The following is a 17,339-nucleotide window of genomic DNA, read 5'->3' on the forward strand; positions in this document are numbered from 1 at the left end:
TCCATCTCTAATAGTTGTCTGTTTTTTGTTTTTGTTTTTTTTTTTTCCCCAGCATCCAATGGTGTGAGGTTTAGGGACTTTTAGAGCTAGAAATTGGGTGTTAATAGTTAACGGGCCACACAGAATTTTTTTTTTTTCCTTTGAACGCAGATAAACTTGTCGCCTCGATGCCACCCCGCAGCGAGGAGTCCTGCAGTTCAGCCACGGGTTCAAAGACTGTGACCCACAAAAGTGCGCGGCAGCTGGAAGGAGGGGACAAGGTGCTGCCTTGGGACTGTGGCACAGGTAACTTCTGGGCTGTCACGCTCTAAAAGGGTGGTGGTGTTCCCAGTAAAGCTCTGAGGTTTCATTTTTGGGTGCTGGGATTGCCGTGGCCACTGAAGGCAGCCACAGTTGACAAAGATAGCCAGGGGAGTTGGGCAGTCAGGTAGAAAACTGTCACTTAATCTCGCTAAAGCAGAAAAGGTTGTTAATGATGGCAGAGCTCCATAATCCCCCAGCAATGCTCAGCACGCTGCCCTCACATTCTACACAGCAGACTCCAAACTATTTACCTTTGTCTGCATTGGTTTGCGTTCGGCCCCATTCCCGGGAAGGGAAGGAGTGCTGGCTGTCCTGAGCATTCCTTTCCAAGGTGTAGCTCCCTGGAATTAAATGCTTTGATCCCAAAGGATCCTCTGTTACACATAATTAAATCATCCCATGGATCCTGCCAGCTGGTGTCTGGTCACATGAGTTCACGTCCATTTACTCTTCCTTCACCTCATTTTTTATTCTTCTTTTCCTCCCCTCCCAAGAGCCTGTGACCTGGTTGCTTATGGCTTCCTGCAGTTGCTGTCCCAAAGGAGCCATGTGGGAGCTATCTGGACACATAATGACCAGGAAGCAGGTGACAGGCATGAAGTCTGCATAAAGGAAGGGCAGATGGGAGGCAGGAAGAAAGGGAAGAGCTCTTCCCTGCCCAGGCCGGTGTCCCTTTGAAGCGTTTTGACAGGTCACAGAGGAAAATAAGTCAAATGGGTCCAGCACATGGTGAGATCCTGAGCTGTTCCCACTCTCCTGCTGGAAGAGATGGCGGGCTTCCCATGTCTGATGGAAAGAGAAACTGGTGCATCTGTGGCGCCGAGCCTTCGTGTCGCCAGGCGGGCTCTGAATTTAGAGCCAAGGACAGCGCTGAACTGCAGATACTTACCTTCTGCGTCATTTGGCCCAGGTTTGGCTAGCAGGGGCCAAAATAGGAAGGAGGAGCAGGAGATAGACCATTTCTTAAATGTCTCTCCCTTCCTGGCGAGACACATATCGCTGCTGGAAGTACTTGAACCCTACAAGGTCAACTTAGTATCTTTAAATTAGTTTACTTTCCTGAGAAGCTACCACTTAACCTCATGTGCCTGTCCAGCTTGGAGGAAATTGTGTTGGGTTTTTTCCTCAGCAGCTGTTTGAAGTGGCTTCTGGGGCATCGGGTGACTTGCTTTGCTTCCCCAGAGGAAAATGTGGACTGAAATTTCAACCCACGCTATGGCAGGGAATGGGAGAACAGATTGCAGAGAGCGAACCTTAATTTGTGTATTACCGGGAGGAGCTGTGGGTTTAACGGAGCTGATAAAGGGGGCTTATAAGCTCGTGTGTGGGATGGTGGGTGCTGGACCTTTCTTAGTACCGTTCAAAGATGTGGGAATGGGTATCGTTGCGGAGGCTTCGCCCACTGCTGAAATGTCGCCATTCCCGCAGGAGAGCGTGGTAGCTGCTTGGCAATGCTGCTCTGAAATCCAGGCCCTTCCAGGAAGCCGAGGAGCACAGAGGTCAAGAAAAGAAACACCAGGAATTTCAGGTAAGCAAAACCCAGCGTGGCCTGCTGGGCCCTCCTAGGAAGAGGGAGCTGATGTGCAGTGCAGCATTAATATATCAACATGCAGCTCTCATGGTGGGAGTGTGGCAGATCAATCTCAACAAAGCAGCTTATTTCTATTCTTTTTGTTTTGTTTTAACTTTCTTTTAGTTGGGTGTGACCCTGCCTTGGGTTTTATTTACTCTACCTAAAGCCTTTGGCACCCGTGTCTGGGGGGCGCACGTGCTCTTGACAGTCTGTCACCGATGCGTATCTGTTTTACCTCCTTTCCTGCTTTTGCCAGTGAGTTCTTGCTGAAATCGCTCTTGGCAGGGTTGCTTGTTAATGTGACGGGCATTCAGGTGAAGCTCATTTGCCAACCAAATGGATGTTTGCAATGGAAAGGGTGAGGTGTGGTTTGGGGTCATCTAGATGAGCTGAGTTTGTTTGGGGCTAGTCCTTGGGCAGGACCTCTGGAAGCTACTGGGACAAGGGAATAGTGTTGTGAAGCTCTCGTCTGGGAGGTCCTACCTGAGGGGTGAGCCCCAGGGGTTTCCTCAGCAGCAGAAGGGAAAACACTGAAGAGGAGTCGTCCCAGCTCGGGGTTTTGTGCTGCTCTCCAAGGCGATGAGCGCGAGACGGCTCTCGCACAGGCCTCCTTTGGCAAGTCAAACGGGTTGACCTACTAGAAAAAGATGTTCTGGGGAATGTGGCTCCTTCCCTTCCCTGATTCATTTTTAAAGCCCTGGGAGTGGCATTTAGCACACGGGGGCTTCTGACCCCTTTGGTTGACTCTTCTTGGGGCAGTAGATTTACTGTGCTTCAGCATCAGGGAAGAACTGGGAGGCGGGGACTCATACCAACTGATCAGCCTCCCCCAGGTTCAGTCCAGCTTAAAACAGCTGTTGGAGATGGACATGCACAAAAACAACATGCCTGGAGAGGCCGAAGGGGTGACAGTGAGGGCTGGGGCTCTAGGAGGGGATGGCTGTGGTTGCGTTACCTGTCTGTGAGGAATGTGAGTTTTGGGGGAGGATTGGTGTGTTGAAAGCAGAATGCAGCAATTTGCTGATAAAAGATCCGTTTTGCTTCCCTCCTACCTCGCTTTGTCATCTGAGGACTGAATGACCTGTTGGTCAGTGCCAAAAGAAATGTGAGTGGAATTTCAGGTTTTTCCTCCTGCAGTCCTGTGCTTATGAGTCTACTTGCTGCCAAAGGCAAAATGCAAGGGGTAAGAAATAGAAGCTCCAGTCTTCCAAAGCTCTGTCATGGTCATTTATACTCTTGTCCCAGCCTCACTGAGACATCAGTCCACACTGCAGCAGGGTTCCCCGCACAGGCAGGGTTTAACAGAGGATTTCCCACGCTCTGGCAAAACATGCAGGCTCTCAGTCTCGTACTGTGGCAACACCTGCATACGTGCGGCATGACAGACCTGGTGAGCATCCACAGCCCTCTGTGCCGTGTTCAAAAAGGTCCCTCTTTGTACTGTTCCAAACCTGCTATGGCTGATAACAGCAAGAGATCGAGATGTGCTTGTCAGGTTTCTGGAAGAGATGGTGCAACAGAGAAAAGATCTTGCCTGGCTTTCGTCAAGGATAAGCATGTTTGTGGTGTTTAATTTTTTCTGTGGAATGTTTGCCTGGGTTCAAACCCATCACACCTACTCTGTGTTTCCCAGGGTCATGTTCCTGGCCCTGGGGTTACGAGAAGTTAAACCGTTGTTCACAAGAACATGTGAATTAACACACCTGCTCTTCTCCAGTGAAAAGATACCGGCTAGAACAGGAGGCTTCATGACAGTTAGACTGCCTGGCCACAGACACTCAAGCAGTCTGTCTTCTCTGCAACGGTGAATAAAAACCGTTCCTCTTAAGGAAAATATGTGCTTGATTTTTATTTTTTTTTATTTTAAACAAGATAGGGGGAAGCTGCCTTCTGATCCACGTTGGAACCCGAGGAGCATGATCTGGAAAGAAAACCGCACATAATTTGCGCCGGGGAAGTTTTGATACTTGAGGGAAGCAGACGGAAACTTTTGCAGGAGGGGGCTGAGCAGGGTCCGTGCCTGGAATCTGATGGCTTGCGTTCAAATTTCTTATGGGTTGAGGAGGACACTGGCATGTGGCTGAGCAGGTCCTGAGCAAACTCTCACAGAAGAGCTTGTCTGCTTTGGGACGGGGGTGTGTGTGTGTGTGTGTGTACTTAATGGCCAGCGGGTTTTCTGTCTGTATTCAGGGCACTGTTCTGTGTTCGGCGCCCCCTGCAAACTGGTACAGGGTTGGAGCAACCTTGAAATCAACTCTATGCTCCTCCCAAGAGTCCAAACTGGGCTGCTCCTTGATCAAATGTGTCCCGCATTGCTCTGTGCTGCTTTGTTGTGTCTCCGTGGGAGGGCCTTGCCCGTGGGGGACTGGTGGTGGGATTATTTCCTTCGTTGCACAGAATGTGTCATGCCACTCCCTTGACCCTCCAGATGTTGCCCGTGTGTTGAAGTCGCCTTCACAATGTTGTCCTGCGCAACGATCCGATGTTTCTGCATCGGAGGGAGTCAGGCTCGCCCTGGCTGATCAGTCACGCTGCTGCCCCGAAGGAGATTGTGGAGAGGAGAAAGGACGCCAAGGGGAGCTGTAGCTTCTGGAGGGAGCAAAGGCATTTGGGTGAAAGCTCTGTTTTAATGAAGACTATTCATTTGGAGAGTTGTAACCAGCATTTTGGTGTCATGCTCGTGTGCCCTTGCCTGTTCTACCACTCTTTTTTTTCTCTCCTCTGCTGCAGGCTTCTTTGCTGGTGAGCTGGCATGCAGAGATCTCGCACAGCTTTCCATTTAATTGATACACACCAAGTGGTCTGCTGAGTCTCTTCCTTAGCAAAATGCAAAACATGCTACAGCATCATTCTGAATCAAGGACCACAATCCAGTCGTGTTCATGGGGTGGCTCAGCCCATGGTCTACGAGATGGAGTGCGATCCTGTGTTGAGGCAGAAAGAGCCACTTCCGAAGTCTTGGGGGAGTTTAGAGCTCAATTTTGTACACGGGAGCACTGTATTTAGCTGTAGGCGGAAAAAGACCCGAAAGCTAACCATGCAGAGTCCCCAGCTGTGTGTGTTAGGGGCCGGGAAAAGGGAAAAGCAAAGGATTTACTGTTCTAAGGCGGCAGAAACTCTCCTCGTTCATCTCTGATCAGAACCCTTCTGTGTTTCTAGTTGGCAACTCCGTCAAGAGTAGGAGTTGAAATTCAGTTGCCCAGACCACCAGCTGCGTCGTGTCATAAAAGGCAAAGCAGATAATAATGCGTGCAGCTCTCATGGTGTAGCCCAAATTTGGGGTGGATGTAAAATGCCAAGTCCCCGTGTTTATTAAGGAACCAGCATGGATCATATGGCTTAGGCTGTTGATTTACAAATGACGTTTCTCTTTCGCTCCTGACTGCGTGAAAGAACCTTAATGAATTAGATGGTTTTTCGGGAAGCTTTCTTTGCAAGAAAACAACTGATAACGGGGTTTAGCACCTCTGGGAGCAATGGGGCGGGTAGAGAAATATGTCTGCCTCTAGGGCAGAATGGCCAGTTGTTTCGAGGCCAGCAGTGGTGCAAAATGCTTCAAGGCTGGGAATCACCATGTGCAAAAGTGAAAAAACAGAATGATCTGTATGTGATCACACTGTAATTACCCAAGCAGCTATTTGGTTAAAGAGAAAGATGAACCTCCATGCTTAGAGCTGGTGGGAAATTCCTGTGGGGCCTTAAAATTCACCATTAGCTGTCTCATTAATTTTTATTTTTTTTTTTTTTTCTGCTTCCTCCAAAATGCCCCTCCTCGCCCCGCCACTGTTCATCTCCTGCAGGAGCAGAGCAGTCCTGGCTCTAGCTTCAATACCAACTTTAAAGAGTGCAGCTGCGTCTCTCATCCTCGTGAGTTCCCCGTGGGGCTCTCCTATTCTGGTCACGTCCGACCTCGCTTTCCTCGCACGTAACGCCCTGCTCTTCTCATTAACAAACCTCACAGCGCTTCACAAAGAGCCGTCAGCCTTTCCTGGCCTCCCGGTGGGAAACTGGGAGGATGGAGAGGTTTGGTAAAGCAAAGTGACTTTCCAAAGGTTTGTGCCGCAGCTCCCATGGCAGGGTGTGCTCAGCATCCATGTGCTCAGCATCCCCCTCCTTTCGGAGGACATCAGCATCACAAAAGTTAGGGCAGGATCTTAGGGAATCTTAGGTATTTCTTCACCCCAGCTCCCAGTGGATTTTCCACATACGCTCCCACACTCGCACTGTGATGTGGGTTTGACTGGTCTGACGAAGGGGTGTGTGACACGGGAGAAGGGACGCCGCTGAGTTGTCATCATGTCTGTTGTATTTGTCTCATAGTCTTCCTGCCTTGTAACGAAGAATTAATTTTTGGGCAGCCTTCTATTTTTTTTATTTTTTTTAGAAGCGGCCCTTTTATTATGCAATTGTAGCACTGGTAGGAAGAGGGCTGGCACATGAGAGATGCTGCAGCCTTGCTGCATCCTCCTGATGGTAGAGCCGGGGTCTTCTGCCCTGCTGCCGCGATATCCCAGCATGGCTTTCTGGCCTCCACACATCCCTCTGTTTACACAACTGGGAGCAGCATCCTTTGTTACCGGTCTCTGCGCCCTTGGTCTGCTGTTGCTTCATGTGTGTTCTTACACAGACATAGTTTCATTCTTATTTTATTCCTGTCAACCTTAATATTCCTCGTACGAGCCTCTGTGATAAGTTGATTGCAAGGCTTGGGTCGGCTGCAGCATTGAAGGTGAACAAAGCCGTCAGACTCCCACCTTCCAGAAAGAGGAGGGGTGAAAAAAGAAAGAAGGACCAAAAACGCCTGGCAAAGCCTGCAGGTACCAAATGAAGTGCTAAATAGAGTCGATTTTGACTTTTTTTTTTTTTTTAATAAGGTTTGCTTCGCAGGGAGTTAAAACATTGTCCCACCCTCCGTTTCAGTCATTGGCTGCCCTGGGTGCGCCCTCTTTTGTATAAGGCAAGCGATGCAGCTGTCGCCCGCACAGGCTCCCGATCCCCGCTCCATAAAGAAGTCGAAATGGGCAGGAGGTCACCCGTTGCCCTCTTCGTGGCCCTGTGGGCCAGCCAGCTGGGCGTGTGGGCAGCGGGGCGCTCCAAGGTGAACCCCAGGATCATCACGGCTCCGCAAGGTAAGTCCCGGGGCTGCGGGGGGACGGCAGCCTTGCGATGCAGCAGTGCCTGCAGCTGACAGCTACTCCCCACACCGGGTATTTTCTACCTATGTCTTGTCTTTTGAGAAGAGTTGCTCTTTTTTTTTTTTTTTTTTTTCTTTTGTCTCTTTGGGGAGACTTTTGGCTCTCATTAAAACGAGCTAAAATGCCTGTGATCTCAGGAAAGGGCTCCTGGTTTCCTTGATTGCTTTTAATTGAATTTTTAGATCCGTGTTCTTGCCAAGTCCTTTCTGCTATGTATTCTAAAAACATTTTCCTCCAAGCTGGGTATATTAAAGCCTGTCAAAAAGCCCTGAAACAGACACAGTAACCATTTCTGTAACTTGCAGGGGGAAATGGAGAAGTGTGTTTGCATAATACAGTTAATTTTCTTATTCAGCTGATGTACTTGCCCTGTTAGCTGCAAATGAGGTCTGTGAGTAAATATTTGCGGAGGATCTCTGAGAAAATAGATACATCTGAAATGACACACAAGGACTTATAATCAGACCCAATCTTTGCAGAAACTGAACAAAGAAATGTTTTCAAGGAGCAAGCTTAGAGCACAGCCCAAGCTTCATGTGGTGAAAAGAGCAGACTAACGTTTACTGGTTTTTATCATGTGTCTTCCAAGCTTTTTTGATTAATACCCTCCAGGGAGGCTTTAACAAAAGACCCCGTCTTGTCCCCGGTGGTTCTGGTGTTTGGCTGAGCCGGCGGGTTCAGCCGAGCTGCGGATCTCATGCTGCTCTGCAGTACAACAGCTCCTCTGTCTTCCCTGTTCGCTGACAACTTCAGAGGACACGAATTTCCCCTGGTTTATTCTGCGCCATCTGTTATTCTTCTGCTGTTAATTTATGATGCCCTTCTCCTGCCCGTGGATGAAGGGCCCAGGAGTGGAGGGAAGGGGGTGGTGGGTGGGTGGCTTGGGGGTGGCCTCTGCCTGCTGCCTCCATCGCACAAAGGGGAGAGACACTGGCAGGGAGGGCAGCCAAAGGTTGTTCCTAGCATTGCGTCATTTATTTTATTCCCTGAGAAATGAAGTGGCTGGGAAAAACGGGATGCAGGAGGGGTGGGCGGAAGAGCCTGAGAATGAACAGAGGACGGGAGTCACGTATTCTTCATCGATGTTTCCCCTGTGCCGCTTGAGGGGGCTGGAAGTTGAGTTACAGGGGTCTGGTGTGTTTGGAAATGCCTGTTCTGGAGTAAAACTGTGCTGAGAGGGAGAAAGAACAAGCCTGGGTGGTTGGTTTCCACCTGTCTCCGTGGGCTGTGCTTGGCGTGCACACGCGGTACGGTCACCTGGCCTTTGCCTGCATCTGTGTCAGACGGTGGCTTTCCCGGCATTGAGCACAGCAAGGATCTGTCACCGAGAAACACCAAAGCCAATTAGTGTTGGGACACTTCCCTGTAAGGGGATCAGCTTATACTTACCTGTTTCTCTCTTTCTCTCTTTTTTTTTTTTTTGTTTTTTTTTGTTGAGCGAGAGCTTAGCTGGGACGCAGGCCGAGAGGGATTTTAATCAGGGAGGTACCAGAGGTGTGGAACGCTCATTAAGAGTCACTCGTGTGTCCTATTTAACAAATTGCATTCTGTCACCTCTCCCCTTTAGGAAGTGGGTCTGTGGGCGAGGAGGAAGGTGGAGAGGAGGCTCTGGAGGCAGATGAAGAAATGGGACAGGGGCAAAAGGGACGTGCGGTGGGGTGGCAGGGAGCTCGCGAACTTCCCCAACGCCCCGGGCGCAGTGAAAGGCGAGCGCAGCATCTTCAGTAAAACCTGCAGCTCAGCACACTGCTGCTGTTCTGCATCCACGCGCAGAGACATCTCCCTCGCCAGGGGGGGTGACGGTGCCGCAGGGCTCAGTTCTGTGGCTCGAGCCCTGGTCCTGGAGGCTGGGAGCAGGATGAGGAGCAGCGAAGTGGGACATTTTCATGGGTATTTGTGCCGGGGCCGGGCCTGGTGTGCTGCCTTTGCCACGGCGCAGCGCTGGCCTCAGCCCTGGGCTCTGCGGGAGCTGGCAGCTCTTCACGTAATTAAATTTCTTACACGCCACAGCCCATCACTAGCACCAGGTACGGCAGCCTCAGCAAAAATACGTAGAGACATTGCAGCCCTGCGGGTGAAGGGAGATATTCCTGGCAGTGGCCAGAGCCCAGGTGTCTCCAGGAGGGAAGGGTACGTGTGTGGGATCCCTCCATGGGCTGCGGCGCTGGGGGAGAGGAAGAAACTGGTGTTGGGCAAAGCTGCAGCTGCCCTTCCAGCTCTCATTCTTGCTCCCCTCACCAGCACCATGCCGGACCCATGGAGAGAGAGCCCTGGCCTCGCAGAACTACGTTGCAGTTGCGCCCCATGGTCCCTCGCGGTCTGGTTTCATATCAAGAAATAGGCGAGGGGACATTGTGAGCTGGGGAAAAAAAAAAAAAAACACGTAGCTGGGCTTGGGTGGCACGATCCCGAGCTCAGACCTGAAGACAAAGAAACCAAGTTGGCCTGTCTTGGTGTTTGGAGCTGCTTGGGTTGAAGTAATTTCGCAGTCCTGGGGACTTGTGGCGGTGGGTGGCTGGAGCACTAGGCTCTGCAGATCTGCCTTTTTCTGTGCGCCGTGTGTATAAAGCCAGCCCCGGGGCATCGGCCACGGATCCTTGTTCTGCCTGTTATTTTGCCTCCCTGATGCCGCAGCGCAGGAGCGCGTAAGGAAAGGGGATGGTTTTTCCCAACATCAACGCGGGCTTGGGAACGTTTGCCCCCGGAGGCATGGTGAGGGACCCCTTGGAGCTCTCCCAGCGGCTGGCACAGGTGGCCGGTCTCGGGTCCGGCTGGGTAAGCAGTTATTTGAAAGCATGTCTGACTCTGCAGGATTTCTTCCTCTTAGGGGAGAGACAGACGGAGCAAAGGGCTGAGGTCAGCTCCGGACCACTGGTCATAGCTAAAGTGCTTAAGATCCTTTTTACTGACGAGGACTTTTCCCCCCTTCCCTTTTGCAGCTGACCCAGCACACAGATGAATCAGGGTCTCTTTTGACCGTTACCCTTCCTGGTGTTCTAACGAAGGAAGATTTGTATAAATGGCAAGTTCCCTATCTGTTGAGATTTGCAGAGTGGGAGTGAGTTCAGCCTTAGCAGCCTGGGCTGGCGCAGAAGCAAGTGCTTCAACCTCGCACGCTGCGTTCTCGCTTATCTTCCCTTTTATTTCCATCCTCCCCCTGCCTCCATGTATTTTTCTAACTAAACGCTGACCAGCTGGGCTTTCCTTTGAAAAAGGTGCGTTCCCATCCCACGCTGAGCTTTTTGCTTGTCAGCACAGATATTGTGTTTACTCTTCTGACCCGTCTGCGGAGACAGAACCCGCTGTGTCCTGGGGCTGGGCAGAGCTGTCCGGGTGACAGAGCGGGCAGATACAGCCCCTCTCCATGGAGCGGGAAGGATGGCATCCCAGGCTGACTGTCTCATGACCGGAAAGTCACCGAGCATCGGGAGAGCAGAGTGCAGCGAGGACAACGAGGAGCCCCAAGGGCTGGCTCCGGCTCCTATAGCCTGGGGCCTTTGGTGCAGGATTGGAATAATTTTTAGCTGCTGCCGTGCTTAAAATGGTCTTATCCCTGCATAGGTCCGAGACAAACGTGCATTCACACCTTGGGGTGGAATATGAGGTCTGACGGTTTAATTATTCCCCTCTTTCTCATTAACAGAGGAGGCTGGAAGCTGGAGGGGGCTGGTTCTGAGTTGGCGTGTAGTTTTCTGCAGGGGAAAGGAAAGACGATACGCTTGACCCTTGTCTGCCTGGACTGGATGATCTGGCTGTCGCCTGCCCTGGATCATGGGGGGAAAATTGAAATGGCAGTTCCTGGAAATTGCCCGTGCTGCCCGTAGCAGCTCCGGGGCTTTTCCAAGCTCAGCTGCCTCTCCTTGCCATGGGAAAACTGTACCAGCAAGCACAGAGAGCGCTGTAAGAGCTCTTCTAGGAGCTCTTCATGCAACGGGGCTGCATTCAGCTATAGCGAAGGAAGAGGAGAACTGACCAGAGGCGAGGCGGGGAGCGGTGGCAAAACGAGAGATTGTGCTGCTGATACCAGTTTTTACTCCTCAGTGACAGTGGCACTGTTTTCTTAGGAGCCACGGTCCCCTGAGCGTGAAACATCTTTGTAGGACGGTTTCACATGAAGCTCTGGGAGCATCAACGTTTCCAGGAGAAAGCTTCTCGCTTTCCCAGCAAGTCTATTTTCTGCAGACGGCTCACTTTCACAGGGTGGGTGATGCTGGTATCATAAAACGTTGGTTGAAAATATTTTTTTGCTTGGCGCAGATTGAAAAAGAAAAACAAACCAAACAAACCAAGGGAGTGAATCACAACCACCTCCTGTTGCAAGAGCGTGACACAAAAACAACAGGCATGGGCGAACTAATAAAAGTTGTGGCTGCTTCATTGAAATGCTCGGGGCTGGGAAAGGGAGCCAGATGCAAATTGCCGACCCGCTGCCCAGCTCTGTGCCAGCCCTCGGGCTGAATCGGGGTCAGAATTGCAGAAAATTGGCCTGGGAAGGTTTTCTGTAGTTGCTGTAGTCCGGCTCGGTGCCTTAAAGCAGAATAAACTACATCTAAGCCTGAGTACTTGAGTACAAACTAAATCTGAGTGCAAGATGCTTTTTAAAGACGCTTGTATCCAGAAAAAGAGCTGGAAGGTGAGTTGGAGGGAGGAAATTGCTTGTTTTGAAGCCAGCTCTCTCCTGTTGAGCTACATCCTATGGTGTATGGCTATTCCTGGTTGCTCCAAGAATAGGACTTGTTCCTCCTGTTGGGCGCTGTTTTCGTTTCAATCCCAGCTCCACCCGGTGTTAGTAGGCTGTGTCTCGCTGCGTCCGGTGCCTGGTATGACAGAGAAATGCTGTAAGAGTGCCACAGGAGCTGGATGCGGAAGCATTTCCTACTATCTCTACTAATTTCAGAGCAGCTTAGGTCTGGAGTAACAGGCTTTGCGTAATAAACCCAATCTTGCCCTTAATGACAGCTCTGGTTCTGGAGTGCTATAAATATCCAGTCCCCAGTTTGAACCCTGTTTACTGGTGTCAGCACCCTCCTGCAGCAGTGACTCCACATCCAAACATGCACGTGGGTTCAATCATTCTCCTTTGTCGGGCACGTGTGCACTGGGAGGGACAGGGCAGCGCAAGTTTGAGGAGCTGTTGGAGTTGCCTTGGGGAACGCATGGGCAGTCCTGGCCAGACGTTCGGGCCGCTCACAACAACCGTGGCCGTGGGTTCACTCGTATCTTGGATAACGGGAGTTTTGGAAAGTCTTGATCGGAGCGTCTGGTTTCAAATGACTGACTGGAATGCGGCGGTTTGGCTTTCCAAGTCTGAGTAATGCGGCACTGCAGCCAAAGATGGACATGAGAAGGATGGATATTGCATGTTCCTTGCTGGTGGGGGCCAAGCAGGCAGAAAGGGGACGCTCTGCACAGCCTTCCCCGGCACAAACCCAGGAGGCTGCAGGGCTGAGACCTAGCTGATACTCATTACAGGGGTGGGAAGCCTATAGGAACAGGTAGGAGGGCTGCAAAGGGCATGACGGGGCCCTTCCCAATTTAGCGAGAAAGTCCCTTTGCTACGTGCATTATCTCATCTGTTTGCTGTAGGGAACTGAAACTTCATCCTCGCTCCAGAACCACGCATCTTTCTTCCCACCTTTAAACTTCTGCAAAGGCCGGCGGCTCCACAGGGGACTGTGCAGGTCCCCTTACCCCTTGTCCTAGCTCTTCCCCCCTGGCCTGGGAGAAGAGGACCTGTGCCCGGGAAGGGTTTCTTGGCTGCCCTGCCGTCACCAGCAGCGGGGAGGTAGGAGATGGTTGCCAATTAAAGCTAAAAGGTAAAGCGGCTGTTTTGCTGGTGGATGCTTATAGAGGATGCTGGGGGCAATTTTTATTCTGGAAGGCTTTTTAAGATAAATCAGTCTCTGGAAAGCGATCTTCCATAGTGGGAGGGGTAGCCATGCTCTCCAGATAGCAGCTCTCCTGCTAAAAGCATCCTTTTGTTGTTCTGCCGTTGTTCCAGTGACCGTACTATAAAATACCATAATCACAGGCCAAAGTTCCCCAGCTTCTAGCAGGAACACGGCACAGCTCGGGACTGTCATTAAAGAGAACTTTTTTCCTTTTTTTTTTTTTTTTTTTTTTTTTTGGAAAGTAACAAAACCTGGCTCTAAATTTAGCGCCTGCAAATCCGTAGGGTGCAGCCAGCAGCCCGGCTTCGGGGCTGGTGGGGGGAAAACGTAGCTGCTGGATGACAAGCTTTGCTGCTAGCTGCACGTGAAATCAAAGCTCCGGACTCATCTTGCAGCGGTACAGGCTTCAGTGCTGCATAATTTTGGGCGGGGGGGAGCATGCAGAGGTGGGCAGGGGATAGCAGCAATGCAGCAGCATGCGTAGAAAACACTGCCGTGCCTATCTAATAGTCATTCCGCGTTTAAAAAGGACAAACCCGTCTTTCCTGGAGCGCGAAGCACTTCAGGTTCAAGCCTTCAGAGGGTGAAGCGGAGCCCTGCAGCGCTGCCCGTATTCGTGAAGCCCTGCTTGATGGCAGAGGCTTTGAATTCAAGGCTTGTTCCTTCCCGGCTGCAGGTTAGGGGGGCTCTTTTGTTGCTTGCTGAGTGGGTGTTTGGGATGGCTGCCGGTTCTGGCTCCGGCTTGGAGGCCCCTTGCGAAGGGGCACGGGCCGCATAGCTCTCAGAAGAGCTTTTGAGCAGGCGTGCCCGTGCCCAGCAGCCAGGTTACTAAGCCCAGAGGGTTGGTTTTCCCCCCACCTCCCCTCTTTCTTCCTGCTCTTGCTCACCCCTGCACTGAATACTGCTGCCAAGACACTCCAGAGCCTACCAGAAATAGAGTGGAAATCATTAACGCGCCAGAATATTTGCCTTCTGTAGTGTAAGTCTAAAAAAACCATATTTATCTAGTTAGAGTCTACTCTGCAAGCTCAAGCCTTTCCTCTGCACTAGCGCAGCCCTTCCAGGCATTTGGATTGCGTGCAGGCTGAGAGCTTTTGTAGGATACATCCCTGATAATGCAGGCTGAATTGTTTCCTCTGCTCTGGAGCATTTTGCTGTTGATGGCAGGGATGTCTCGAGGGCAGGGTCTTTGGAAGCAATTGGGGAAGAAGCCAAAGAAAAGGCAAGCAGCATCGTATGGTGTCAGCCGGGAATGAAGCTTGGCCAAGGGCGGAAAAGTCCGGCTGCGGGGAAGATGTAGGTGTTACTAATACATCCCTGGCCTTGCTCTTTCCTTTGGAGGGGTGCTCCGAGGGAGTGGAAAGCAGTCAGGGAGGGGTGTGAGAAGAGATAGCGGGAGGTTTCTTGGCAGATGATCAAACGCTGCTCGTCTCCCAACTGTCTTGGGGGAGAGGCAGGATGAGAAATACCAAGCAAATTAAAGCCGTCGCTCTGACTTGCTGCAAACTTAAAATAAGAAAGAGGAGTGAAATGCGTGAGGTGATCAGGTCTGGGTTTGAGTAACGTGGGCTTCCCAGTCGCACGTCACCCCTCCGTGCTTTCACACCTCTTTCTTCTGGGTTTCCCGCAAGTGCACAGCCACCTTTGCAAGAGTTCAGGGTTGCACGTCCCCCCGATGCTCTCCAGCCTCCTGTGGGTGGACTGCGCTGCTCAGTACTGGGCTTACTGGTTCTCTGCATGAAGGATGATGGTCACAGATAGAAAAGGAAAATGAAAGCAGCGCGCAGCCCAAGCCCTCGCTCTCAGCTGCGCTGCTTTCGGGAGCTGAACTGCAATGTTTAGGGCATGGGAAGATTGCGGTCAGGGCTTTCACCTGCCCTGGGCTGATGGAAAAGCACTTTGCCTTCTCTTGGGAAACCATTTTACTTGCTCTCTCCTTTCTGGGTACGCACCTGCTCTTGGGATCCCATGGGTGGGATTGCCTGTCTAAAGCAAAGGCGGCTGCTCTGACCTCAGTGTTGCTGCGCTACCTGGCCGGTGCCCTTCCCTGCCCCGGCGGGAGAGGCCTGTGTGTCGGTTATGAAATACGTAGGAAGTGACTGATGCCTGCAATAGGGCTTGTTTGGTCTGTTTTACGGACCCTGCCTTTCCGGAGCTGCTGCTCACAGCCGGTGACTGCTCTTGGATTCTGGCAGTCGATACTGGAAATGAGCGTACCTGTGTTTCGTGGGTGGTTTTCCTGCTCAGGACAGGGAGAGGACACATTTAAACAACCTGGCTGCGGTGTAAGGCTCTCGGGGTGGGCACGGGCATGAGCTGGGGGTCTCTGCGTGGGCCCTAGGAGAGCATGGAGGGCTTTAAAGAGCAGGAAACGCGTGTGTCTGTGTCTGGTCCCGCTTCATCCAGAGACATTTTTAGCACTCTTTCTTGTTGTCTGGTTTCCGCTGCCACTCCCCGGTGCCTTTTTGGCCCGCGGCAGACTAAATACTGCAGAGGGGTTTTGGGGGGCTCCCTGGAAGCACCCTGAAAAGAAGGCAGGGTAGCAGGGAGACCAGGAGGGGGAAGGCACAGACCCCTTCTGAGATGTGCCGGGCACCGGGCTCATGGTCACGCTCTGCTACATCGTGCCAAACTGGATATGTAGGGGATGGGGAGGAAGCGAAAGGGGGACAAGGATGATATTTGGCCCTGGGAGGGCTCTGGAGGGAGCTCTTAGGGATCCGGGATAGAAATTTATAGGGGATATAGGGGATGGGGCTGTATTGGTTCTGCTCTCTTTCATTTTGCTTTCTTTGAGAAATGACTGATGTTGGAGCGTAGATTGAACCGAAACGGTGCAGAGCTGCCCCACGCACGGAGTGATGTTCCCTGAGGGCCTGTGCCTCTTGCTTCCCCAGCGCCCAGAGGATCCCAGCTCCCAGGATCCTCCCGGAGGATCCCAGCTAAATCCCTGGGCAGTGTGCTGGTGGCGTAAGCTGGGGAGAGCGGGGCATGACGGGCCAGGTTTTTTCGTGAGCCATGAGAAGGAAGTGGTTTCCCACATTGTATTGCCTCTTCACCCTTCTCAGAAACCCTCCCGCCAAAGCGTATCATTTTCGCCGAGGCATGTTGGAGACCTTGCAACTCCCAGCCCTTCGATTACTCTGAGGCAGGTCACAGCAAACCTTCTCAGAGTGTCCCTCTTGGGTCCTCTCATTTAGAGGGCAAATTGTTCCTTAAAAAAAAAACAACTCCGTTTCTGCAGGATCTGCTGGGTCCCAGGAGCCCATCAGACTGCTCGAGGCGTCCATCCCCTGGGAAGGGGGTGGCTGGTGGGTGAACGGGGCTATGGCAAACGCCTCCCCGGCCCGACTGTGGTTTCCTTGTGTCACATTGCTGCCTTGGGGCAAAGTCACGGGGGAAGGAAAACCCAGCCGCTCGGTGAGTGCAGCAGCTCCCCGGAGGCATACTTCCTCCTTCTGAAATGTCTCAGCTTGGGAATTTATAGATCATCTAAAATAAAACGCAACTTGGCTTCTTGCCGGCACCCGTGGTGGAGCCGGGGAGACAGACGGCGTGTGGCTCTTGGGTGGGAGCAGTGTGGTTTGGTCCAGTCCTTCTCCCAGGGATGGAGGGGACGTGGCGCAGCCCCGTGGGGTGTCTCCATCCCTCTGGAGTGGGTGCTGTGACTTCCCGTGGTCCCCTTAGAGGGGACCATCTGCTGGTGGGGCTCCCAAGGCTGGTATGTGGGCAAGTAGGTAGGAAACCCAAGGGCTGTTCTCCTTGTCTCACTGGGGAGGGGAATAGTGAAACTGGAACCGCACTGCGAAGTGATGACTAAGCTGGGACCAGGAGTTCTGACCCGAAAGTTGTCCCTTAAGGCAGTGGACCTGAATCACGTTCCCAGCCCTAATAGGAAAGCAGTCCCTCTGCCCGTGCTGGGCTGCTCGTCATGCATCCCGCGTGTGCTGGGGAAGCAGGAGTGGAAGAGGGATTGACGTAATGGAGCCTTCACGTTCCCAAAAGCAGGGTGTTGATGTGCAGGAGCCTGGAGCACATTAATCAGCCCTGACTCATGACCGGGCCCGCATTGCTGAGAGGTGAGGGTACATCACTAGCACAGGTGTAGAGGACAAGACCGGGGGGGGACCACCCTGCGTGTCTGTGAGTCAGCATTCGGTAAGGCAGCTTTTCCTTTTGCTGTCGGAGCCAATCCCAGTCGGATTGCAGCAGAGATGCGCCGCTATCAAGGTCGTAATCTGTTCAGTCTGTTAAAAAAGGAAGGAAGAAATAATAAACCTGGGAAATGACAAATTGTTTGGAAAAGGAGGGAACCAGGAAAGGATCCGAAAAGTGCTGTGATTCAGGCAGGAGTGTGCTCACTGTCAGACCTACAGG

The 17,339-nt window shown here is 52.0% G+C and overlaps 1 protein-coding gene across 4 annotated transcripts in view; it reads left to right on the forward strand.

Moving 5' to 3' along the window:
• The first annotated feature begins 1,056 nt into the window (after positions 1 to 1,056).
• SEMA7A (semaphorin 7A (JohnMiltonHagen blood group)) overlaps positions 1,057 to 17,339 on the forward strand; it is a 33,631-nt gene continuing 17,348 nt past the window's right edge. For 2 of the 4 annotated variants that reach the window (XM_063347461.1, XM_063347462.1), the window contains exons 1-2: positions 1,057 to 1,329; positions 1,732 to 1,831. In XM_063347461.1, the coding sequence (XP_063203531.1) occupies positions 1,072 to 1,329; positions 1,732 to 1,831 (358 nt within the window). In that variant the 5' untranslated portion in view covers positions 1,057 to 1,071. Of the gene's footprint in view, positions 1,330 to 1,731; positions 1,832 to 6,260; positions 6,694 to 6,796; positions 7,006 to 17,339 lie in introns of those variants that run through there. The other 2 variants (XM_063347463.1, XM_063347464.1) reach the window with 1 other exon arrangement.

Source organism: Chroicocephalus ridibundus, chromosome 9, assembly GCF_963924245.1.
Source record: "Chroicocephalus ridibundus chromosome 9, bChrRid1.1, whole genome shotgun sequence".
Lineage (NCBI taxonomy): Eukaryota > Metazoa > Chordata > Aves > Charadriiformes > Laridae > Chroicocephalus > Chroicocephalus ridibundus.